This window comes from Lepus europaeus, chromosome 2 (assembly GCF_033115175.1).
Source record: "Lepus europaeus isolate LE1 chromosome 2, mLepTim1.pri, whole genome shotgun sequence".
Classification (NCBI taxonomy): domain Eukaryota; kingdom Metazoa; phylum Chordata; class Mammalia; order Lagomorpha; family Leporidae; genus Lepus; species Lepus europaeus.
The window spans coordinates 20,101,032-20,126,360 of NC_084828.1; the positions used below are offsets into that span (position 1 = coordinate 20,101,032).

A 25,329-nucleotide genomic window follows, 5' to 3' on the forward strand; every position below is an offset into this window, starting at 1 on the left:
TGTAATGTGAATCATTTTTTAACTTGTTGTAGCTTGAAGTTTCTTCAAATAAGGATTGCTTACATCATACTTTAAATAAAAGGAGCACTTGGGTAGTAGCATAAGGGGCTCTGAATTTGGAGATACAGTATTATGAAGATGATCTTGCTTTAATATTGGATCTTTAAAGAAAGTGAGTTACATTGTCATGTGCTTGTATAAGAAGGAAAGAATAGAAATTTCAGATCCAATCAGTTTATCATAAGTTGAGGAGCAATCTAATTTTTCTTTTTAGTTTTTTTAGAAAGCTTTTATTTAATAAATATAAATTTCATAGGTACAGCTTTAGGAATATAGTGGTTCCTTTCCCCACACCCGCCCTCCCACCTCCTACTCCCTCTCCCATCCGTCTATTTTTAGTTTTAATTGCAACTTTTTCAGAGCAGGGTGGAGATGAGGCAAGGTTAACTAAACTGAGATGAAACTAACATTTTAAAATAGCTTTTTTTAAAGATTTATTTATTTAAATCACAGAGGGAGAAGGAGAGGGGATAGCTCCATTCACTGGTTCACTCCCCAAATGGCCACAACAGCCAAGGATGGACCTGGCTAAAGCCAGGAGCCTGGAACTCCATCTGGGTCTCCCAGATGAGTAACAGAGGTGCCAAGTAGTTGGGCTGTCCTCCCCTCTGCTGAGCCTCTTGCCTATTTTAATAAATTTGACATAGCTGTTAAATCTCTTAGAGTTATTCCCTGCCTACCTCTCCCTCACTTTCTTTTCTTTACGATTTACCTGTTACTAGGATACAGGTCTCTTGTCTCGCAGAATCCCTGCACTTGGGGGTTATTTATTTTACAGGTAGAGTTATAGACAGAGAGAGAGACAGAGAGAAAGGTCTTTCTTTTCACTCCCCAAATGGCCGCAGTGGCCGGCGCTGCGCTGATCCGAAGCCAGGAGACAGATGCTTCCTCCTGGCCTCCCATGCAGGTGCAGGGGCCCAAGGACTTGGGCCATCCTCCACTGCCCTCCCTGGCCACAGCAGAGAGCTGGACTGGAAGAGGAGCAACCAGGACTAGAACCCAGCACCCAAATGGGATGCTGGCGCTGCAGGTGGAGGATTAACCCAGTGAGCCACGGCGCCGGCCCCCGTTTCTTCCTTTTCACTGCCTCTGTGCCCCAGCAGCCAGAAGAGTCCCAGCACCCAGGCAACCTGTCCTCTGTGCCTTGCTGCTTGCACTTGTACCTGCTAGGACAGCAGTCTCTTCCCTGGGACCCTATTGTGTGTCAAAAAATGTTTGCATCAAAGTGAATTTATCTTTTAATTCTATTTTCCACAAATCTTTCAGGTACTATCATGTTTAAAGAAAGAATCAGTTATGCTGCAGAGGTTGGGCTTTTAATGATAGGTTTAAAGAATTCCACATTATAATTTCTGTAAGCACCTTTATTTCAACCATAAAGTTTCCATTAGTTCAAGACACCCAGTTTCTCCTCTAACACGTGAAGAGGCAACTGAGTATTTCTTGGGTTGAAGACCATGTAAAATAATTGACAAATTTAGAGGATATGAGGCATAAAAATCACATTCATCTCATTTGTGCGTGGAGGATGTGTATTTTATCTGCTTGTATTGATAGTCACAGGATACAATTTCTATCGAAATTGATCCAAAGAAAGCATCCATGCTATGAATAAAACCTACAATGCCTATAGTAAACCTTTTATTTTAATAGAAGACTTGCAGGAGAGTTTCAGAAATACTACATAGAATGTCTTGTTTTCAAAGCAAGTTGTACACACAATGGCCCTTCACACATTTTCACAATGCATTTCTTCAAAATAAGGACACTTACATATTGAGAATTGTAGCCTCAACATGACACACTTTCAGAGGTTATCTATGGCGTGAAAATTGTTTTTTCAGTCTATGTTTTAGATTCCTGCCAACCAAAGCAGGACCAAGATCCCCTAATTTAGTTGGAAGTAACGTCAAGACATTGGCAGAAGTTCCACAGGGAAATGTGGAAAACGAGCCCATTAGTCTTCTTTTAGAAGTCAAGGAGCTTGACCTTTTTTTTTTTTTTTATTTACATGAGAGACATGGTTACAGAGAGAGGGAGAGACAGAGAGGTCTTCCGTCCGCTAGTTCACTCACCAAATGGCCGTAACAGCCAAAGCTACATGGATCCGAAGCCAGGAGCTTCTTCCAGGTCCCCCATATGGGTGCAGGGGTCCAAACACTTTGGACCAACTTCTGCTTTTCCAGGCCGTGAGCAGGGAGCTGGATCAGAAGTGGAGCAGCTGGGACTCAAACCAGCACCCATATGGGATGCCGGCACTGCAGGTTGATGCTTAACCTACTGTGCCACAGCACCAGCCCCCGTTGACCGACTTTTATCTTGATTTCAGACTGACACTACTTTATAGATCTAAGCTGTTTGATCTACACTGTTTGAAAGCCAAAAAGAAAATTTCTCTTAAATGACAAAGTCCTTTCTTTCCTCAGTGTAAGCCAGACAGGTGATATTTCAGGAAATCACTTATAATAAGGAATATTTTCACAAATGGCATCCAACCTTGTTTATGCCACCTCCAGGGACAGTTGTTGCCATAAGTGGATATAGTATACCCCATTTAAAAGTCTATGGCCAGGGAACTACTCAAAAAAAATAAACTCAGATTTAGATGTGGAGTCAGATTTTAACTCTGAGATTTTCAAGATTGATAGTATGGCTAAAAATAAGAGCACTGACCTAATTTTCTGAAGGTCAAGATCAAAAACTAGATTTGTGGGATAGCATTGTGTTGTGATAATATGGCTATAAATGTTTACGTAGCCATTTCCTATGTGATTGTTTTGTTCTTGGCCATTGAAATATTCCGGCCACTACACAATATCATGGATGAAAAAGGATATTTGAGTTAAGGCTGCAGAAACAATCTGCTCTTCAACCCTTTAAACAGCTCGTGATCAAAAAAGAGTTATTTAGAAGTGACTCAGAGTGGGTGGAACCTAATAGCGGCTCATGAAACTAGAATGCTCAGCCATCCTGAGAAAGGGAAAGTCTGCAAAAGGGACAGCTGAAAGGGAAAGCTGTTGGAGAGGGAGGAGTGTCTAAACAGAATTGACAGGTCAGGCCCCATTTTTAGAGCAAGCCTCGCTTGCACAGCTAGGAAGCACCAGGCTTTTCAGCTCTGCCCCACCATCCAGAAGCTGTGTGACCTCTGCCTACAGCTGTAACGTCTTTCACCATGGTTTCTTCTTATGAGAAAAAGAGGTGCTGGTGAATTTGTCTGTTTCCAAATCTATCACAAATATCAAGCGTTTGAAAACCAGGATGCTTGTGATGATAGATGAGCTCATGTTTCTACAGTATCCATTACTACCCAAAGTTAATAGCTGTGTTCTCTAAAAAAATGGGGATTTCCTTGCAATAGTGAGAATGCTTCACTAGGAATTTGGATACCTGGGTTTGAACGCCGGTCTGTTTAAAATACACTTGTCAGGGTGGCTGTCAGTTTGTTCCAGTGCCAATAGGGGCAGCAGTCTCACTCTAAAGATTGCTTGGGTGGTCAGTGAGCGGATGGGTATGAAAAGGCCACAGAAATGGGAGCTCTCATGAGTGCAGTTGGTTTCATGCATTCAAGGCATCCTAGCATAACACAGCCCTACTAAAGTCCGTGGCTGTGGCAGGTCCACAAATCAGTCAGCACTGAAACACCCAGAGGTTCTCCCCAAAGCAGCACACCAAGCAACTCCTGCCCCACTGAACTTTAGATAAGAACATGCTCAGGAGAAAAGGTACCCCAAGTGGCAGCAAGAGCTGCCGTTTCTGGGAAGAACCCAGCCAGGAGCTGCGTCCCCCGGTGCTCTGTGGACTAGAAGGCACAGTCTCTTCCCCAGAGTGCATCATCGTGTCCTGTTTCCTGAACACTTTCCTCTTCTGGCTGGCTTGTGGCTTCCTGTCTCACAGATGGCCTGATGAAGATGGGAACCTGTGGGCAGCCTTCCCTTCGCAGTGTCTGTCTGGTTCAAGTGACTATGAGTGATCACTTCAGGGCAGCAGAGGGTGTGGACTTCTAAGAACATGACTGGAAGTGTTTGGAGTAGGTTTGTTCTGGCTGTATTGTTTCTTAGCCATGCCCATCACCCGTATCTCGCTTCAGTTTTGTGTTTTGTTCTGAAGCCTGTTTTGCCTTTCGTGAGGGGATGACTGAGGCCATTGCTTGGTCATGTCTTTGCAGCCTTGTGGCTGTGGTCAGTGTACCATGTATTAGAGTCACCTGGTGACTACAACGTCCCCTGTGAACCTGCAGCCTCTCGTTCCCTCCATCTGGATGGCACTGGGCGGGGTGGGGGGGTGTTGCATTCCTAATAAGCTCCCGAGGACATTGTGTAGCCAAAGTACAGATGAAAGGATTCAGTTCAAAGTGGAAGAACTGCAAAGACTATCCAAACAACTCCCATGGCTTTATGGGTACAGAACACAAGCCTGCGGAGCCTGCAAGGTCGTGGAGATGTTAAATAGAATAAACAGCGTAGCAGCTTCATGTCGAGCCAAGAATCAGACATGCACAGACTGTGATTGGAAAATAAAATCTGATCTCCTAGTCCTGTGTGGGCAGAATGCCTAGAATGGATGGCAGCTGATTCATAGTGGAATTCTTGTTACGGAAAAATTACATCCCCCTTACAGATACTTCCAGTGCAGCCGTGCTGGTGTAGGGGCTGGAGGTCCCACGGGGGTAGGGGTGTGCATTCTGTGGTATGTAGGGATATCAGCACCAATCCTTGCAGACAGATGTGTAAGGAAATATTTATTTAAAATATAAGAATTGGCCATATGAGAATCCCATTAGGCAGGCATTGAAAAGTAATTTTGCTTTTGAGGAGAGGCAGGAGATAAATATTTTTCTACCAGAAACCAAAAGCATCATAAAATAGGAAAAAGTAATGTCAGTAGAGGCTTATTCCTAAAGAAAATCTAGCAAGACTGGGGACCTCCTATCTCCCTGGTCTTCAAAGCAGAACTTTTTTTTTATTAGATTATTTGTTTTTATTGACAAACAGTAATTGTACATTTTTATGGGGTACAGTGTAATATTTTGATACATGTATTGATTTAGTGATCAAATCAGGATAACTAGCATCCATCACTTAATATATATTAAAGATTTCTTTGTAGTGTGAACATTCAAAAGTCTTTCCTTCTAGCTATTTAGAAAAATACAATATGTTATTGTTAACTCTTGTTGCCCTACTGTGCAATAGAACAGAATGATTATTTTTACAATAAGGGAAAAATACTTCTTAATTCAATAAAAGTAAACCTTTCTGAGGTTTAATTTACATATGTGTTTATGAGAAACTTAATTAACTTTGAAGAAGAACCCAACAATGATACGTCTTTCACTAGCAGTTATAACTTATGAGACATAAGAATATCCTCCACTTAATACATGAAAACAAAGTAAATCTTTGAGAACGGTCTTTACTGTTAACTCTCATGATCCAACTCTTTGAGGACAGAGATCTTGTAAGGGAAGTTAGTGCACAGTAACTCCTGCTGTTAATTTAACAATTAACACTCTTATGTATGACGTCAGCAAAGCAGAACCGTTAGTAGCCAGGTCATGCAAAGGAAAGGCTGAGGCATCTCCTCCTTCATATGAAGAAGATATTCTCTCCACCAAAGGTGATTTGTTATTCAAAGCTTGTTTTTTAAATATTTAAATATTTAAAATAAATATTTAAATAAATATTTTAAATAATATTTATTCTAGAGGTAGAAATACATCTACCTCTAGACAGACATCTCCCACCCATTGGTTCACTCCCCAAATGCCTGCCACTGCTGGGGCTAGGCCATGCCAAAACTGGGAGCCAGGAACTCTATCCAGGTCTCCCATGTGGGTGGCAAAGATGCAGCTGCTTGAGCCATCACCTGCGTCCTCCCAGGGTGTGCACTGGCAGGAAACTGGAATCAGGAGTACAGCAAGGACTCCAGCCCACATACTCCAATATTGGATGTGGGCATCTCAATCCAAAGCTTAACTGCTAAGCCAAATGCCCATCCCCTCGTGAGTGTTTAATGTATGGAAAAGATTGTTCAGTAATTATAACTGAAATTTGTAAAAGAACCGATTTTATGTCAGCTACTTTCTTGAAACCTAAAATGTGACCATTGAATTTTTAAGGTGTTTGGTCCACAGATTAAGAGAGAAAAGAAATTATCTAGAATTCATGTTTCCCAGTCCCCAGTCCTTTTATTTATGAGGTCATTTTTCTCTAAGTGAATGATCGTGGCTGTCTGTTGCTTCTACAGAAACAAAAGATGTGGAGTATGAAAAAACTGTGCATGGATTTCAAAAAAAAATTTTTTTAAAGATGTATTTATTTGTAAGGCAGAGCATCAGAAAGGGACAGGGAGACAGAGAGGAGACAGGGAGAGAGAGATCTTCCATCCACTGGTACTTCCACTCCCCAAATGGCCAGCACGGTCAGAGGTGGGCCACGCCAAACCAAGAGCCTTGAACTGCACCTGTTCTCACTTGTGTTTGGCAGGAACTCAAGCACCTGAGCTATCTTCTGTTGCTTTCTTCCCAGGCGCACTAGTAGGGAACTGGACCAGAAGCAGGGCAGCCAGGAGTTGAACCAGTGTTCCTATATGAGAGGCCAGCATCTCAAGTGGCAGTTTAACCTGCTGCACCACAATGCCAGCCCCATAAACTTACTTTTCATTCCATTTTCTTTGTACTTTTTGAAGTCTCTATGTATTTTTAGTCCTCTGAAGATGAAATTGCTAATGAGCATCTCTTTTGATGTTCCTTTCTTTGAAATATTTTAAATATTTTCATTGATTGCTAACAGCAGGAATATAGGTTTTTTTTCCTTTATACTAAAAGTGAGTCTAAATATATTTGCAAAGCATTTTTAAAAGAGCAACTTATGGAGGTTCATTGTATGTTTAACATTTAGAGTTAATACCTCTGTTACTGTTTAAACCATAGGTTGAATATGATGATCACTGAACCCAGTTACATATTTCCACTTCTAAGTGCAAGGCTCAAGTGTCTCTGTATTATAGAAGAATATATTTGAAGAGGTAACTGCTGTAATTTCCCACAGTAACAAATAGCTTTTAAGTAGAAAAAAAAAAGAGTCTTGGGGGAAAATGAATTCTTAGTTTAATACAGCATTTGGCAATTGTGGATGCTTGGGAGCTTTGGAAATCCCCTAAAATAGACCATCAAAGCATTGTAATAAAATATTCAATTAATTCAGATAAAAGGATAATCCATCAGGGCCACCAACACAGTGGAAGTGTGGTTTCTGTACAATTAGTCTCACCATGGAAGTCAAAGATAAAGTGCCTCTCAGAATGAACAATGAAATAATCACATTTGGCCCTGGATATTTTGTCAAAAGCTCAATTGCCCAGCACCAGCGTGTTAACCATTGGTGAAATCCTGAGACCTTAATAATGTCACAGAGTTCCTGGTTGCCTCAGATATTTTATGATCACACAATTGAATTTTGCCCCGACCGACAGGAACCTATTGCGTCTGCCCTCTTCCCTTTTTAATCACACGTCTCCGTCGTTCCAAGTGACACATCTGGGGTGGTTATTTCTAAATTTCCTTAAGAACATGTGCATTTTTTTGTACCAAAAAGAAAAAAAGACTAAGTGCTTGCTTTTCACTCAGCATAAAATGAAACTTTTCTTCATTTATTTCATTCTTTAACATTTTCTGAAAAAGAATAAACCAGGAAAAGGAATAGCCATGGGGCTCAACATTTTCATGGGCATTTGGGGGAGGTGTCCTGCCAGCAGTGCAAGGGATAAGAGAGAAAAAGGATGCCATGGTTTTTCTCAACCCTAAATGTTCCATATATTCCATGGCATTCCAATGTAAGATTTCCCACTGTCATATTTCCTTCCTATGCCTTTTTGACTTGAAGAGCTGAGATGGGATCAGGACTCTGTCTACCTGCTCCTGCCTGGGAAATGCCTATTTGAGGGACAAAGACAATAACTATTCCACAAGGCTCATAGTAATTAAGTCTACCTACCAGAAGGCAGACTTCTAGCCCCATCAGAAGGGAAGATACTGGAACACAGTTATGCTTCTAATAAAATAATTGTCACAGTTTCACTCTATGATTAAGCCATCATCCAGTGATGAGACTAAGAGTCAGCCCCTCTGGGAGACTATGAGAAGTTGAAATAAGTAGGGAGTAAATAGAGGGAGGTGTCTGCAATGCAGCCTACAACATGGATTTTTAGCACTGATGTGCACTGGCTCTGGAATCTTGCAAAGGTTAATTCATCTCTCCCAGTCTGTTTCCTGTTTTGTAAGAATAGTTGTGCCCACGTCATAAAGTTGTTGAGAGTAGTAACTGAGGACGTATTTGAGCTGGGCTTTAAAGAGTTCTTATAATTTAGATAAGAAGAGATTGGCCTCCCAAGGAGCAGGAACAAAGAATAAAAGTTGATGTGATGGAAATGGATGGTTCCATGTGGTATAACCCATGCCATTCAGCCTCAGAGAAGCAAGGTGTAGACAGCAAAGGAACTGTGGACCTCTTGGCTGGCAATCAAGGGTAGGCCCAGGTCACAGAGGCCCCCCCCCCCCCCCGGCCTCAGGCAGGGGGCATTCATTCAGTAGAACACGAGGGCTCACTGAATTGAGGAAGAGCTGTTCCTCAATATCAAGAAAAGGTCTAGGGCACAGAGAATAAAAATTAATAGGAAGAGGTCTACATTAGTTCATGCTGCTATGAAAGAATACCTGAGGCTGGGTAATTTCTAGACAGCAGATACTTATTTTTCACAGTCTTGCAGGCTGGTAGTCCAAGATCAAGGCAGCTGCAGGTTTGATATCTGGGGAGAGCCCAGTCTCTCTGCTTCCAAAATGGTTCTGTTGTTGTTGCATCCTATGGAGGAAACAAATATTGTATCCTCCCCTGGCAGAGGAGTAGAGCAAAATCAGGCACAAGGCTTTAATCTGTTCCTGCCTCGCTTGTTGCCCAGCGGACAGCATCATTGTTCTCCAGGCAGAAAGTGATTGTGGTGGGAGGGTATGGTGTGCTGAATTTGGAGGAGTGAAAGTGAATGAGAGTTGAGAAATAGGATTTATGAGGAGCTGTCGATAATGAAGCCCAGGACATGAGAAATGAAGTCATTGATGATTCCAGAGGCCATCAGCCTGTGGCTGGGAGAATGGTTCTGCGTGATGAGAAAATGGGAAGGCGGGTTGAAGTCTTGAGCACGATTCTGGACCTGCTGCTGAGTTCATGGATCAGAGGGAGACCTAAGTTAATAGATTATCAAGCTGTTTATAAATTAGAGTGGGAGGGAGAAGTCAAAGCTGAGAAAATCAATGTCAGTTCCACCCAAATGTAGGAGATCCTTATAGTTTTTTAGTAGGTAGATGGTGTTTCCAAAAGGGGAGAATTATAGGAAGAAATGAGCGGGGATTTCAGAAAGCTAGTGGAAAATGGAATTTAGAAGGTAAGTTTATTTGGCTGCAAAAAATTTTGAAAGCCACTCAGTTTTTTCATAATATGCATTTTCCATTGGCTTTTTGAATGCCCAGCTCATGTACATCATTTTCAAAGTTTTTGCCTCAAAATAAACTTATGTTCTTATTCCTCTTTTTCTATGAACTTTTCGAAGTACTCTCATACGAGAAGAAAATACTAGGGATGAAGGTTGGGGAAAAAGGAGCAAAAAACATTTTTCAGAGATGCCTGAGGGAAGAATCTCTGTACCTATGTGAGACACAGATAATTTCCAGGTGTAGCAGGAGGGTAGATGATAAGTGCCACAAAGACTCCAAGAATAGCATGGCCCCACAATTCTCTAGCTGGACAATGTTGTAAGATGAAGTTGTAAGCAGATAGACAGATCAGTGCTTCACAGCCAAAACCATAAGATTTATAGAAAAGAAATGCCCACTGAGTTTATTAAATTAGACCTTGACTAAATTATTAGCCATTACCTGTGGCTCTGTTAGACATAGAAAAGTTGGAGAAAATCTAATGAGGGCCTTTAATCTGTAAGGAAAAGGTCAATGCAAGCATCCAGTGCTGAATTTTAGAATGGGCCACAGTGAATAGGTATATAACTCGTGTCAGACTTCAAAAGGACTAATTTGCTAGAGATTCTATCACTTAGAATCATTTCTTACAATAAAACTGACTATAGAAGGATATTAATCACATGCATTAGGGCCATCCCATCAGAATCATTTTAGTGGGTATGTTTGAACAGAAATTCAATTTTTCAGATAAATTATTTTTTGTCGTTTTAAAAGAGAATGTGAAGGATAATGATAAAATGTTACAAGTCAAATTGAAATCCTGATTTAGTTTTCTTCATTTTGACCTGCAATAATACTAACCAGTGATTGATTTGAAATATATACAATAAACTGACACAGGTGTGATCAGAAAATGATATTCTAATGATATATTTTTATTAGCATGCGTGCTATCCCTGGGTCTTGGTTTAAAATATATAGTGTACAAAACAACCTGGTAAGTCTTTGGTTACTTAATAGGGGATTCCTACATATTTTGTGATACCTCAGGGTCATTTTATAAAGCAGTAATTACATCTGCGACAAGGTTATGTTTTAAGCTCTTTTCCAATAAAATGGGTTTCAGTAATGAAACTTATAACTTGAGGATTTTCACTAGACTACCAGAACTTCAGATAAATCAGTGATGTTCTATAAAATAGGTTTTTGTCTCATCAGAGGAGGAAAGTGAGTGCATTTTTTGGAAAAGGGAAGCCACAGAGAAGATGGAGGCAGGGAGGCACATTGGTATCTGCTCACTGAGAAGTGCTGGGATGTGGAAAAGGCTGGAGCCCTCATGTCTGCAGAGCAAGGGTACCGTGTATCCTGAGGCACTAGTGGGGCACTTGAGGAAGGCAGACTTGTTCAAGGTAGAACAGTGAGAACCATTCAAGAACTGAGCAAGCTGCCTATCTGCTAGTGCTTTTCTCATCCACGGAGCAGGCGTTCAAGGAAAGGTCGAGCATTCGTTGACCTTTGGCTTCAAAGATACCGTCTCTTGTCTGCTGTTGACACTCTGCCTCACACCAGGGCATGCTCTCCGTTCCTCTGTGATCATCGTATGCTTGGGAAAGCTGTGTCAGAGGACAAAATGGCCATTGAGATCCCCAGGTCTTCCACATCCTGAGAGAAGTGGCTTTGTGGTGCAGAACATCAGCCAACTGCCAATTCTCCATGGTTTCAAACACCACCAGGGACAACTGCTAGTTGTGACTTTGCCTAAGTGGCTTAACTTCCTGATGCCTCAATTTCCACATTTGTAAGGTGGAGATGCTAAAGAAGCCCTCCTGTGGCCCCATTAGCTCGCTCACACGTGAGAAAGTGGTCCTGCCTCACAGTCAGTGGTAGCTGCTGGCTTGATCGTTGCAGTTCCTCATCAAAGCGATTATTGTGTTTTGTACAGATGAGCTGCTTCAGAAAGAGCAAAACTACTCTGATGATGTCTTGGCCAACATGATCAGCGAGCCAAGAATCAGTTATGGAAATGACGCCCTCATGCCGTCTCTGACCGAAACGAAAACCACCGTGGAGCTTCTTCCTGTGAATGGAGAGTTCAGCCTGGATGACCTCCAGCCGTGGCATCCGTTTGGGGTTGACTCCGTCCCAGCCAATACAGAAAATGAAGGTAGGGTCCCCTGAGAGAGCAAAGGAATGTTCTGGGGGGCAGGGGGGAGAGGGAAGGGGATTTATTTACTGTTTTTTTAATGTAGTCCTAATATTTTAATGTTTGATTAAGAAGTAAATATTAGGGGTTGTTACTATAGAACTATCAATATATCTGTGTGAATTGTTCTTTATAGGAGTTATGCTACAAAGCAAGTCACTGATGATGTGTTTATAAAACAGCAGCCTCATGGTGCAGGTGGAAGAGGGACTGGGAATGGTTACATAGAACAGCTTTCAGTGAAAGGTCTAGTGTTTGCCCAAGATCCAGGTTTCCATCCTGGGGAGCATCCACCTGGAGTTGGCCCTCCCAGAAAAAAAGGGACACAGGATAGACTGTTCAAGAAGCAAATTCCCCACCTGGAAAACTTGTGGCAATAACATTCTCCCGATTTTTATTTTGTTTTCTTAATATAAAATGATACATTATGTAATAATAGAAATATAAAGAACACATATACCATATACTAGTAGTATTATCACTTTTTTAAATGAGGAATTTGAGGCACCAAGAGATTAAGTTCTTGACTGAGTGAGAAAATTTTTTAAATTCCTATCAAAAACCTCCAGAGTCATATGGTTGCATCTAGAATGAAAATTCACAGTATTCAACTTGTGTTCATAAGATAATGGCCTAGACAGGTGATGAAACTAAAACAATAATAGTTTTCCTGGTGGAGAGAAATTTTAGTGGCTCCTGCATAGAGATTTCAAAGTCCCCAAGATAGTTTTCAATGGCGTTTTATCCGTACACAAGGTTTCAGATTGATTTGAACGTTGAAAGCAAAGATAGAGAAGCAGATTTAAATAAAATGTAATTTTGTTTAACTTTCTGAACACAAACATTGTTTATATCTTAAATTTGAAGCAGCTGTCAGAATTAAAGAGCACATTGCTTTAAATGTCTTTCCCTAAGAAGCAAGTTCAGAGGAAGTAAGATTTTTCTCTATGAACAAATCTGTGCACCTTTTGTTGTCCTTTTCCATGAAGATTTCTTAGCAGAGATAACTAGGAAAGACCATTGTTTAGTTTATATTTTTGAACACGTAAAAATGACAAAATAAGCACAACACTTCTGTTTCTAAATAGCCAAAAAAAAAAAAAAAAAGCAAAAACATGCTTTTCAAGGCAGAATTTTGCCTGTATTTTTCTACCTTAAAGTAGCAAATTCTGGTAGTGGTTTCATATTCAGAATATGGATACTTCATCAAATGCAGTCAGCACATTTCTCAGACTAGATTGATATCCAATATTAGACTTGAAGTAAATAAAAGGTTTAAAAAAATAAAGCTTCTTCAATGTAAGAACCATTGGAGAAAATCTTTATAAAATCTATTTTCACAATATGAGAAACCCCAAATTTGTTTCCTTAATTTGAAAAGGGGGCTATTATGATAATAACACCAGATCCAAACAGTAACATTATGATGTAAACATGATCAAGACTTAACCATTTATGAAAACAGTTCTTACCCACATAGAGAACATTGTAAGGATATTTACTTATAAGAGACCTGGTTAATAACCTCCGTATGGAATTGTGTTACTACTAGAGTACTGGTTGTGCCACTTTCTATAGGGAAGATTCATTGTGGCCATTTAAAATTCTCATCATTCAGTCTCTGTTGAGAATTTTTTGCAATAGAAAACTGTCCAATGTCATTTTCTGACTCAAATGCACACTAGCTTTGCCCTTTACCTAACAGGGCACACTGTGGCATTGAACCTGGGAGACCCACACACACATACCCTGGAGCCCTTGGGTATTGCCGCGATGCCCAGCATGGAATTGATTTACCCGTCCTCTGGATGCTCAGGAAGCAGCTGTTCATTGCCTGAGTTTCATGAAACAGTCATGTTCTGATTAAGTAAACATCTACTCTTGATAAATGGCAAAATCTCACATAAAAATATTGGGAGATAATAGTACGTAAGATTTCAGAGTCTGGAGTTGTGGTTCCCATGTTTTATCAGACCTGACACCTCTTTTACAACAAATATTTTTTAAAAACTCAATGATTAACCTTTAAATAAAACTGATCAGCAAAGTTGAGGGGAAATTTTAATTATAGGTGCTCAGGCCCAACAACCAGACAATCCATGTTTGCCCTTCCGGGGATGTGCTGAGCTGCAAGCCGTTACAGGTGTTGTTTCAATGATTGGGCCCTGCAAGTCGCAAGAAGCATCAGTTATGGGCTTTTCCAAAATAAATAACTTGCAAAAGCTCTGAATTAATCTTTCCTTAATTTACCCAATATTGCATTCCCTGAGTACGCAGTTTGCATTAAAAACTTTGAAAGCACTGTTCTGTGCTTACATATAAAATTGAGTTAGGTTTGAGACTCACATTGCCTTAACCACCTGTATGTCCATTGGGAAATTAAAAAATCAGGTAGATTGTATTTGTTGGGATTGCCCAGTGCACAGCATCTAACATTCCTGATCGCCATCCAGTAAAAGCCCCAAGTGTCCTCCATCCTCTCTGGTCTTAGTGACAGCCAAAAATACCGCCACATCCACACCTTTCCTGCTCCACACCCCTGTAAGAGAGGGATCTGAATTTAAATTGCAGTCCTACTGTGTGATGATGAGCAGGTTACTTAGCCTCTCTGGCTGTTTCCTATTCTGTAATAATTTCTAATGCAAAGAGAACGACATGAGTATCCAATGAGACAGTATGAAAAGCTCTTTGCAAAGTGCCTGGGATATAGCAAATGGTCAGGGGCAACTACTTTTTTTTTTTTTTTTTTTAATGGAACCAGGCTCTTGTTAGAGAGACTCTATGAACCTATCTTAGGATGAATCATCGTGTACCCTGAACATGAATGAATAGAGCAAGCCTTAGAATGATTTGGTCCTAAAGTCACACCTCTTTTCCCCATCCTACCTCCTTCTCCCTCTCCCCAGAAACTTAATCCTAGTTACTGTTTCTGCAAACATGCGCACACACAGAGAACTGTTGAAAATATCTAAAATTCTCAAAGGATCTCCTTTCATTGTTCTTTCAGTCCTGATTGGCACAACTTCAAATGCCTACCAAAAATGAGTTGTTTTTCTCCAGAACACTCAGTCAAGTCCAGAGGAAGGTCCAATGCCCAGGCATTCTTTTAACTTACACTAAAAAAAAAAAAAAAATAAACATATCACAAAGACAGTGTTCCAAAATTACAGGCTCTTGAACAGCTATTCTTTGCTATAGAGTCTTCATTTTTATGGCTGAAAAACCCATCCACTTAAGGGAATAGACAAACTGAAGTGAAGTTATAGCCTGTTAGGAATCATGCAATGAACTGGCTGAAAACATTTGAGTTAATAGCAGGTGACTGCCTGCAAAAGCTGGCCACACAGATCCACGTGGCATGCAGTGACCACCAGGTCTGTGGCCAGAAGTCTGCGTCTTTGTAAATAATGTGTGCATAAGACACTATCATATTCTTAAAGATGCACAAGTCTTATAAGACTATACTATATATTTGCAGAGTGAAGCAGCTCCCTGGTATTATTTTTATCAGCCCTAAAGCAGCAATGAGGAACCCAATTCAAATGATAATAAATAATAATTCCTTATTAAACCTGCAAGCCAGCGTTTTCAGACTTGGCCCCTCCTCCATGATTTCCTGCTGATTCCATATGCTTAGATCTGCCAGAGAGTCAATGCAAGACAACACTAGGTTAGGATTGGTCTGTTACAGGGAGCATCAGGCCTAACAAGCTCAAAAATCCAAGTGTTTCAATTATTCTGTTTTTTTAAGATTTTTTAAGATTTGAGAGACAGAGAGAGGTCTTCCTTCTGTTTGTTCACTTCCCAAATGGCCACAATGGCCAGATCTGAAGCGGAGGATTAACCTACTGCGCCAAAGTGCCGGCCCCTGTTTCTCTTCTCTTAAAGGGAAGAATTTGATTCCTAGCTGCTAAGAGCTTTGAATTTCTGCTGATATCTTATTGTAACTCTTTATTTCTTACTTTTCATTTACTAAGCAACCAGTGTTTTGAACACTATATTATAGAAGTTACTTTCTGGTCCATTTGAACAATTTGAAAGTATTTCCAATAGATTGGAAAATAATACACTAGATTGTCTTGTCAATGTATATTTTATTTTTGCATGGTCATAACTGCCTTTAAAAACGTTTTATTGTTTGCTCACTGAACTTAAGAGCCACTTATTTTTGTGAGTATTAATTCATACTAAATCCACTTCAGACTGTTAAAGCAGACAATGACTCAAGTCGCTACTCTGTTTTTATCTTGCTAAAAAATAATTGCTTTCAGATAATATCTGTCTGTGATGGGAAATGAGACAGGGAATGATGATCTCAGCCACAGATATCTCCTCAAAAGTATTTTGTGATACAGGTTGATCCTCCCTAATTCAAAAACTCAAAATGCCCCTGTATTAGAGATGCACAATCAATAGGATATGTCAATGGATATATATATATATTCATATATATTTACACATAAATATATATTATGTAAATTTATATATATGAAGGGGGAATTAATTAGCATAATTAGCTCGCAGGGCTGTGGCACCTGAGAAGGCCACCATGGGCTGGAGACCTTGGGATGCTAGGAGCATGCCTCAGCCTGCATCTGAGGGTGTCACTCTCAGCTCAAGGCTGAAAACCTGAGTGCCAACAAAGGGGACGCTGCTGTAAGTCTTGGAGTCCAAAGGCCAGCAACTGTCGCAAGGCAGGAGTGGAGCAAGTCCAAGTGTTCAGAAGGAAAAGCCAGTTTACCTTGCGTATTTAGCATCTCTGGACACCGAGACAATTCATGATGCCCACACACATAGAGACTGAGTCTTCCCACCTGATGCACGCACTCGCTAACCTAATCTGGAAACACCCTCACAGACACCCCTGAAGTAAGTTTTCCCAGTCTCTAGACATTCCTTTATCCTGTCAAGCTGATGATACAGTTAACCAGCACAGCTCTAAAATCCAAAACTTTTCAAACACCAACTGACAGGACCCCACCAATGGAAAATCCCATGCCTGAGCTCATAGGACAGGTTGCAGCCAAAATGCAGGTGCACCGAATATATTCTCCACCATGCTCCCAGTCTTTGCACAAGAAAAGACCCAATCATTTTTCTCTTTTGATTCATCCAAATGGCCAAGTGCTCTCAGAAACATGATTTCCTCATATTTTGAATACTTGGCTTGCTGCCACTTTTTCCCTACTTGTAAATGCCTAGCCGGTGTTTGTCAATAAGCAACTGGGTGGTTTTATTAGAACTGCAGGTCTGGAAGCCTTACTATCAAGTGGACCTGTCTCCCATCTACACCTGTGCTCTGCCTTACCTTTTAACCTCTACACTCACGGTGCAGTGCCATAGGGACTTTCCCCCTCTTGGCTTCATTTGCCTTTTGACTATTTATTAGTTCGAAAAGCTTTGTTTCTCCCTCCCTTCCTTATCTCTTCCAAGACATATTTTCTGAGCATCAGACACACTTTGGAAGTGCCAAATGAAGACAGGCAATGGTTGTTGTGCACTCACTGCTTTCTCTGGGTGAGACCCAGGATATACAGAAAGGAACTGTGACTCTCACAAATACAAGAGGAAATCATCTAATTTCAGCTCTGTGTCATCTATCAAGTGCAAACTGGGCTTTAAAAAAGAAACGTGGTGTACTTCTTACCTTCAGCCTAAGGACTAAATTGGCTTCACTAAATGGCAGACTGTGTGTGGTGAAACTTTGCTCTCCTGATAAATTCATATTTGCGTTTTCCCTGGAGATCTAGCAGAACTCTTTTGTAGTTAATTAACTGTAAAATAAGATAAGATTAGATGGTTGTAAAGGAGATATCTTTAAGGTTTTCCACTGGGCTGGGTATATTCTATTTTATTTCTAATCAAAAGCCAAGAAGCCGGCTCTAAACTAGCTCAGAGGGAAATCCACACTCCCCAAACCCTCTCCTTTGATGTTGCTGCGAATCCTGGGGAGTGCTTTTATTCTCCAGCTAAGGAGTAGGATTGGCACATCAATAGCGATCAACCTTTTGAAGGGGTGCCCCGCCCACTCTTGGTGCTCGGGATTAACTCGATGTGGTTCCTTCCCAGCTGCTCCTTTTTTATCACTTGTTTATTGCTCATGCTCTGCTCTGCTCTGTGTCCAGAAGCCACCACTTACCATCTTGATTTGTCTTGTTTGCATTCTGTGTCTCTTGCTTCCTGTGCCCAGTTGAGCCTGTTGACGCCCGCCCCGCTGCCGACCGAGGACTGACCACCCGACCAGGTATCTGCCCTGCCTGACTTCCACCTGCTGGCCTCCTGTGCTTGAGCTTGAGTAGACGCCATCCCCCTTTCTCCCTCATAAGCCTCTCTGAATTGCACATACTGAAGAACAGAATTGGAAGTGACCTTGGGAACCAAACTTTGAAAAATCCCCCTTTGCTTTTCCCTTACACTTCATTTCCCAAATTCCTAAGTAAGTCACCTGTTTTTTTGTTTCTTTGATCTTCTTTTGGAACTTGAGAGATTTTTCTTTAGTGGAGAAAATTCAACAGAACTGCCCTGAAATATGGAATCCCAGACAGGTGCATCAGCATCCTATCAGGTGGTAACTTGATTTACTTGGCTTTCTTGTTTGGTCTGGATGGGTGCTTGTCTAACCAAACTGGCCTCAGACTTCAGTTACTGATGTAGATGTGGATTTCCAAAAAATAACAGAACTGGTGCATCTCCAGGGCCAGAAATACTTTACTGTCAATGAGTAGCTAAAAAACACAACAGATCTGTGTCTACAATTTTGCACCGAAGTCCTTTCTTTTTTTTATATATTACCTATAAATCCTATCAAAACTAAAAACAGTTCTTTCATTACAATTACCCAAGCATGAAGAAGAACTCATATTATCACCTTTGTTCTGTATCCAGCCTCTGGCTCCAACTTAGTTTTTGTCACACCACACCACAGGCACATCCTTGCATGGTTGGTGGCTACTCTCTGCACAACCTCACCCCCAACTGCTAGCAGCTAGTGTGTTCAGTGAATCAGAAAGGGGGGAAATTATCGAACTGACAAACTGATATGTTCTGGGGAGATTCTAATCCCAGTAGCACAAATGTTGCCATATTTATCTTTTTCTTTATTCTGATAATGTCCTAGGGCAATAGTCAAGGAATAAGATTTCATTGAAGGTACAACACCAGAGATCCAACTGTGTCCATTGGTTCAGAGGCAATTGGCAGTGGAGTGACAAATAGATCCTCTCTGTCCCTCATGGAGATGGCCCAGGCTTGAGCCACAGCTGCCTCTAAGCACAGTCGCTGATAAAGACTGAGAACAGAGCTGTGGCATCTCCATGTCCTCGCATGATTAACAGTGGCAGCAGTGACCGTGGAGTAACACATCTTGACTGCTGATCTTGTTGATTTTATAAATCTCTGCCTGTGGAGCTTTTAAGGGGAACTTAAATTATGTAAGTCAGAGACACTTTCAGCTCTCCTAACGTCCTCCTTATTGTCACTGTCAAATAAGTGAATTTCAAGGAGCCGGCAGTTGACGTAGCCGTTCTGCTCAGACAGCTGGTGAGGCTCAAGGCTGAGGAGCAGTCCAGTTCTAGCTGCAGGCAAAACCAGCTCAGGTTGTTCATGTGTTGGGGACTTTTATTCCTGGTGCTTCACACTTTAAAGACATGGTTTTCTTTTAGAAGTATAAAATGTTGTATAGAAGCACTCAGCCAACCTTCCTAAGTTCCTATATTGGGCAAGTTGGGCCTATGTGTGCATAGTGAAATAAGAAGGGTAACACCACCAGTCCATTCTTTTTTTTTTTAATCTAGCATGAAAAGGTCATTCCCATATACTGTTTTAAGGGAGTCATTGGAAAATACTTAGTGATAAAGGTGGGAGAAAGCCAGTTGGAATCTTTGCTATTTCACAAAGATCAATGCACTAAATTCTACAGCAGGCTGAAAAAATTAAATAAAGGCCTTGCTCCCAAGAGCTTAAAGCATAATAAACAACACACTTTGCATATTTAGCAAGATGCAGCGGCATTCCGAAAACAGAAATACAAAGCAAAATACTTGCAAACAAGATGTTTTAAGTGAGGAAATAGAGTACTACCACAGCAGGGGCGTTATGTTAACCAGGGACCATGGCATAGATGAGCTTCCAGAGAGGCTACAAAAGCTATGGTCTAGCAAAGACAATGGGAACGATTCTGTACAGATGAGAGAATGGCCTATGGCAGCTTCCTGGCTTACACCATGTAAGATCTGTGCTCCCAAGAGTCTTATAGAGAAGGAAAGCTCACATAGGGAGTTAAAAAGGTGCTTTTCTGGTTTGTCTAAGAATAGTGGGTGCTGGATATGAATTATGACATGATATGCTTTAAATTTTTGTGCCTGTAAGTAAGTTATCCCTCAAGCAGTTGGACTTATGTCCCTGAGTTCCATTGCATTGATTTGGGTTCTTGAAAATCACATTTTATGAGACCACATGCTTGAGTCTAATGGGCTAAATTATATCTTTAGACTTTCTAAACTTAGAAACCCTTCCTGGGATGTGTCATTCAGATAATGACATTGTTTTTCAATAATCACACTTGTCACTCAGAAGCAAGTAATGGTTTTTGTTTTCCCTTGCCCATTGCTTTAGAATCGTGACAGAGGAAGAATGACTTCTCCTTGAGCTTGATATCTGAAAAGCCGGAATAGTGTGATTTCTAGGATGTAGTGTCACGTACAGACAGACCACAGTTGTAACAATAGTGATTTCTGGGCATAATGGCCATTACAGCACTCCTCCTGGCAGACTTCCAGGGAAAAGTAGATTCTGAAGGGCAAGTTACACAATTTGACTAGAATGAAAAGGAAAAAGACATTAGCAGGCTCTTCACATATGGTAGAAAGCGCCTCTTTCCATTATAATGTGTTACCACCTTTCTCCAGTCCTAATAAAGGAAACCGGGTCCTTGACCCACCAAGCCATAGAAGTCGTCACATAAAGAACATACCCTCCACCCCTAAATGAACAACAGGCTCTTCCCACGCATCATGGCTTAGAGAAAGAGAGCTGGAATCCTGGGGCTCATAATGGACTCAATAGAACTCCGGAAAGGTCTCTGGCAAGCTTGTAGACAAAGGCCCCTGCCATTTCTTTAAAACTACCTATTGCTTTTCATTACATTCAGTGTCATTACTGTTGCTGGTTCCATATGAAAATCCTCATTAAATGACTATTCTAGGGGATTTCACATAGTTCATGGAAAATGGAATTTAAAGATAAATTTATTTTGGTGCAAAAAAAGTTAAAATTCAAGGATAGCTTTTTCATGATGGATATTTTCCGTGAACTTTTGAAGACCCCGTGTATGCATGAATTTCAAAGTCATTTCCTACCAACATCAATATATTTTTTAACTTAATTTCCAAGAACTTTTTAGAGTACATTCATATCTGCTAAACAAAAAATGAACTAGCAAGAGCTCTCTTTGTTGAGAGTCGTCAGACTGCTAAGTTGTAAGCCTTCATTAGCTGTTCTGCTGACTTGGTAATTGAATTTCTTTTTGTGGTTTTTTTTTTTTTTTTTTTTTTTTTTTTTTTTTTTTTTGACCAGTGAAAGTATTCTCATATATTTTTAGAAATATTATAACCTTGCAGTGGAGAGCTCATTCCTTATTATTTTTTCAGTATAATGATTTGGCCCCCCAAATCTAAAAGGGAAAAACTACTGAAGAGAGTTTTCTTAAGAATATATTTCTGAGGTTTTTTAACTATTGCATTGCTAGATTCCGATAATAGCAAAAGGTGATTTGTAAAGAAGTCATCCTGGTTATACAAAGATCAGATTCTTAAAGGGAGCCTAGGAAAATAACATACAACTATTGAGAATTGAAAATTAGTAGTACCATTGCTGCATGAAAGGTTGTGTTGGTTGGCTTAGGTGGAAAAATGAAACTAATTGTTAACTAATAAGATTAGAGAGCTCTGCAGCTGTCTGGATTGGGAGGAAGGGGTTTTAGGTCAAAAAGAGGACCAAAATGAAAGGAAAACTGTCCTACTGTAATGGTATCTCTTATCTCCATATCAAAGAGAGTGACCTGATAAAAGGATATTAAAGCCCAGTACAAATCAAGATTTAAAAAAAAAAAAAAAAAAGCACTAGCTCTTTGTATTAGTTATCTAGGTAACTTTGCTAGGTAACAAATAGCCCCAAAATTTAGCAACTTAGAACAGCAAGCATTTAGATTTTTACGGGATTTGGGGTATGGTTCTGGGTTGGGTTTCTCGTGAGTGTGATCAAGACGCTGTCCAGGCTAAAATCATCTGAAAGCTTAGGCTGGTGAGGCTGTTTCCAAAATGGCTCCACATGCAGCTGTTGCACATGGACTCCCTGTAAGACGGCTGGAGCATCCTCGTACAACGTGGCCACCGGCTTCTGGCACACCAGATGATCCAAGACATGGGATGAGAAGGAAGCTTCAGTGCCTTTTACCGCCTCATCTCTGAAGCAATAATGCTGTCATTTCTGCCATCTGTTGTTCACTAGGAAGCTGCATCCAGGCCCACACTCAAGGCAGGAGTATCAGTAAATTTATGGATATGTTTTAAACCATTGTATCTCTCCATCCAAATCCAAGTCCTTATGACCCAAACAAATCACAGACTAAGAGAACTTGAAGGTGAAACCAAACTGCTCTCAGTGGTCTGTGGAACACTGGATCACAGGAAAAGAGCTAACGTGGTAGATACAGGAAAACATACTCTGGAAAGCGGAAGGGAGCAAAGACAGCACCACACACTGCAAGCCAGGTGCAGATTGATAATGACTGGGAATCTGGTTTTGCATGGCTTACGAATGGAAGTTTTGTGTGTCATTTGACAGGAACACACTGATATGTCACAGCCAGCACGGGTGCCCTGGATTTGGCCAAATTGTCCTTACAGTCTCTCTGTGTGGGCTATACAGTTAGACTCGCATATCCTGTGCTCTAGATTGGCTTTTCCGTGTCAGCAGGTGTGTGAAGTTTCACAGCACCTCATAGACAAGATTGGGAAGAGCGATAAGAGCAAGAGCAAGAAATCTGCTCCATAGGAAGGGAGAGAACCAGGAATTTGCAGTCCATGTCAGAGGAGAATCCACAGGAACCTGCTACCTCCCCTTAGGTGCCTGCCACCTGTCCAAGGCAGTCACGTGGACTTGGAGGGTGTGGCTTGCTCAAGGCTGACCCGGAGTGTACACTATAGAGAAACCAGTTGGCTTAATGTAAGAGGACCATCCTAGAAGGCAGAATTATCTGTAACTAGAAGCAAACTGATACTCATCTGTTCAAACAGGAGCAGACAGCCTACCTCTTGGGGGAACCCTGTGGAGCATATGATGATAAAAGCCTCAGATTCTGAGCTTTAAACCTGAAATGCTGCAACAAGAAAGCTGCTATGTATCTCATATACTTCTGGTTTTTGTTTTAAAGATACTTTGCATTTTGTTTTTAAGCTCCAGATTATTGTTTGAATAATGAAATTGATTCTAGCAATTAGTGTAAGAGTCCTATAGCAATTTTACAGAAGGAAGAATTAGTAGGTTATAAATTCTGTTACTCTCAAAGAAGCATTTTAAAAAGTTATGTACTGAACCAATTAAATTCTGTATCTATAACTAGAATACTTAACTAAATAAATTATAAATTTTTTTTCAATGCTTTACTGCATAGATACATGAACATAATTTGTAATTGGAGCAGAGCCCCAAAGTAGCAGTTTTGTTCCACCAGGTAATTAATGCTCATTTCTAAAGCCTTTCATTTTTTTTTTTTCCCTGAAGTAATGAGATCAGATGGAAAAAGCCACATAATAGGCTAACAATGAGCGCCTAAACCAAGCAAATGTATTCTAGGAGCAAAACCTTGCCAACCTCCCAACCAGCACTTAACTTCCATTTTTCTCCTTTATAAAAGGAGAAAAGGCAGTGGAAGCCTCAAGTTCAGATTTTTTTTTTTAACTTCTTTTTCTTTGAAATAGGTGGTAGTTAAGGCTTTATATGCAAGGTGTCATTTTTTCTTAAAGCAAATCATTCATCCATTTTCCTGTAACGTCAGGCTTGAAATAAGTTTTTGATAGCCTTTGTTTCATGGTATTGTTCATGGATAAAACTAATTGATCATCCTGCATATTTTAATTACGATATAATGCAGGTTCTGGATTGACAAATATCAAGACAGAAGAGATCTCCGAAGTGAAAATGGATGCGGAGTTCCGACATGATTCTGGATATGAGGTTCACCATCAAAAATTGGTTAGTAAAACAATCTCCCTCTTCCCACGACCCTGTGTGCCTTGTCAAATGACCTCTGGATTCTTGCTCCTGCTGTGCCAGCAATCAAATTAGGGAAAAGAGAAAAGAAAAATAAGATGCTTCCCTCTAATATCATAGAACTCAGAAGAGTAACCATCTCTGTATCAAGTTCTTCCTGACTAGAAGGTAGTTAAGCCCATGTAGAACTGAAGTGGAATTAATTTCAGTGCAGTAACCACTGTCATTAACTTGCACTCTATTTTCTAGAAAAATGGGTTTATACAAGCTGAGCATTTCCAATCCTAAAATCTGAAATGCTGCAAAACCCTACATTTGTTGAGCACTGAGAAGATGCCATAAATGGAGAAGTTCACACCGTGAATCTTAGTTTCATTAAGTTCTTAAGAAGATTGTATGATGGGCTTGGTGCTATGGCGTAGCTGGTTAAGCCGCTGCCTGCAGCACAGGCATCCCATATGGGTGCTGGTTCAAGTTCCAGCTGCTCCACTTCCCCTCCGGCTCCCTGCTAATGTACCTGGGAAAGCAGTGGAAGATGTCCAAAGTGCTTTGTCCCTGCACCCACGTGGGAGACCTGGAAGAAGCTCCTGGCCTCAGCCAAGCTGTCTCATTGTGTGTATGCAGATATTCCCAAATCCAAAACAATATGAATACTTCTAGACCTAAGCGTTTTGGATGGGGGATCCTCAACTGTAATAGGTTTATCCGCAGCAGCAGAGCCTCAAATAAGCATGTGCCAACACTACTGGGTTTTACTCCTTCATTCCCTCTCCTACCTTCCACTAGGCAGTTCTTTGCAAGAATAAGATCACAGGGACCCTGCCAGGCAGGTGGGAGCAAGAGGTGAGTTGGACCCCATGCTGCTCCCTAATCGTGTTATTTATCAGAAGATTTGGTCAGGAGATAGCTGCTTCCTTTTCAGATAAAACCACTTTCCCCTCCTAATCTTAGAATTGGAATAAATAAAAAAAAGCAGTCATCTCCTTTGCAGGTAGCTCCAGTATTTATATAAAATCCTAAGCTTAGAAATTCAGATAAATCAAATCCTGCATTATGTTAGGATTCCTTCCATCTTATCTGTAAGCACTGTTAGGGCACAAATTAATAAAGCAATTTTATCACCCATTCAGTGGCAATCAAAACAGTAACATAATTCTCACAGCAGGAAGTGTTATTGTGTGTTTGCTATATTTCAAGTGGTAAATATCTTTCCAGCATTCATAAATACAGTTTATAAATCCTAATATTAATCTCCAAAACAAAACCTGTTTAAGTATTATCGATGACTCTTTTCACTCTAAATAATTGTGGCAACTTGAAAACTGTCTTG

The 25,329-nt window shown here is 40.6% G+C and overlaps 1 protein-coding gene across 6 annotated transcripts in view; it reads left to right on the forward strand.

The window, feature by feature from the left end:
- APP (amyloid beta precursor protein) overlaps nt 1–25,329 on the forward strand; it is a 274,727-nt gene that overhangs the window by 238,442 nt on the left and 10,956 nt on the right. For 3 of the 6 annotated variants that reach the window (XM_062206419.1, XM_062206439.1, XM_062206401.1), the window contains 3 exons: nt 11,469–11,690; nt 17,920–17,973; nt 23,881–23,981. In XM_062206419.1, coding sequence (XP_062062403.1) covers nt 11,469–11,690; nt 17,920–17,973; nt 23,881–23,981 — 377 coding nt within the window. The remainder of the gene's footprint in view (nt 1–11,468; nt 11,691–17,919; nt 17,974–23,880; nt 23,982–25,329) is intronic. The other 3 variants (XM_062206429.1, XM_062206448.1, XM_062206411.1) reach the window with 1 other exon arrangement.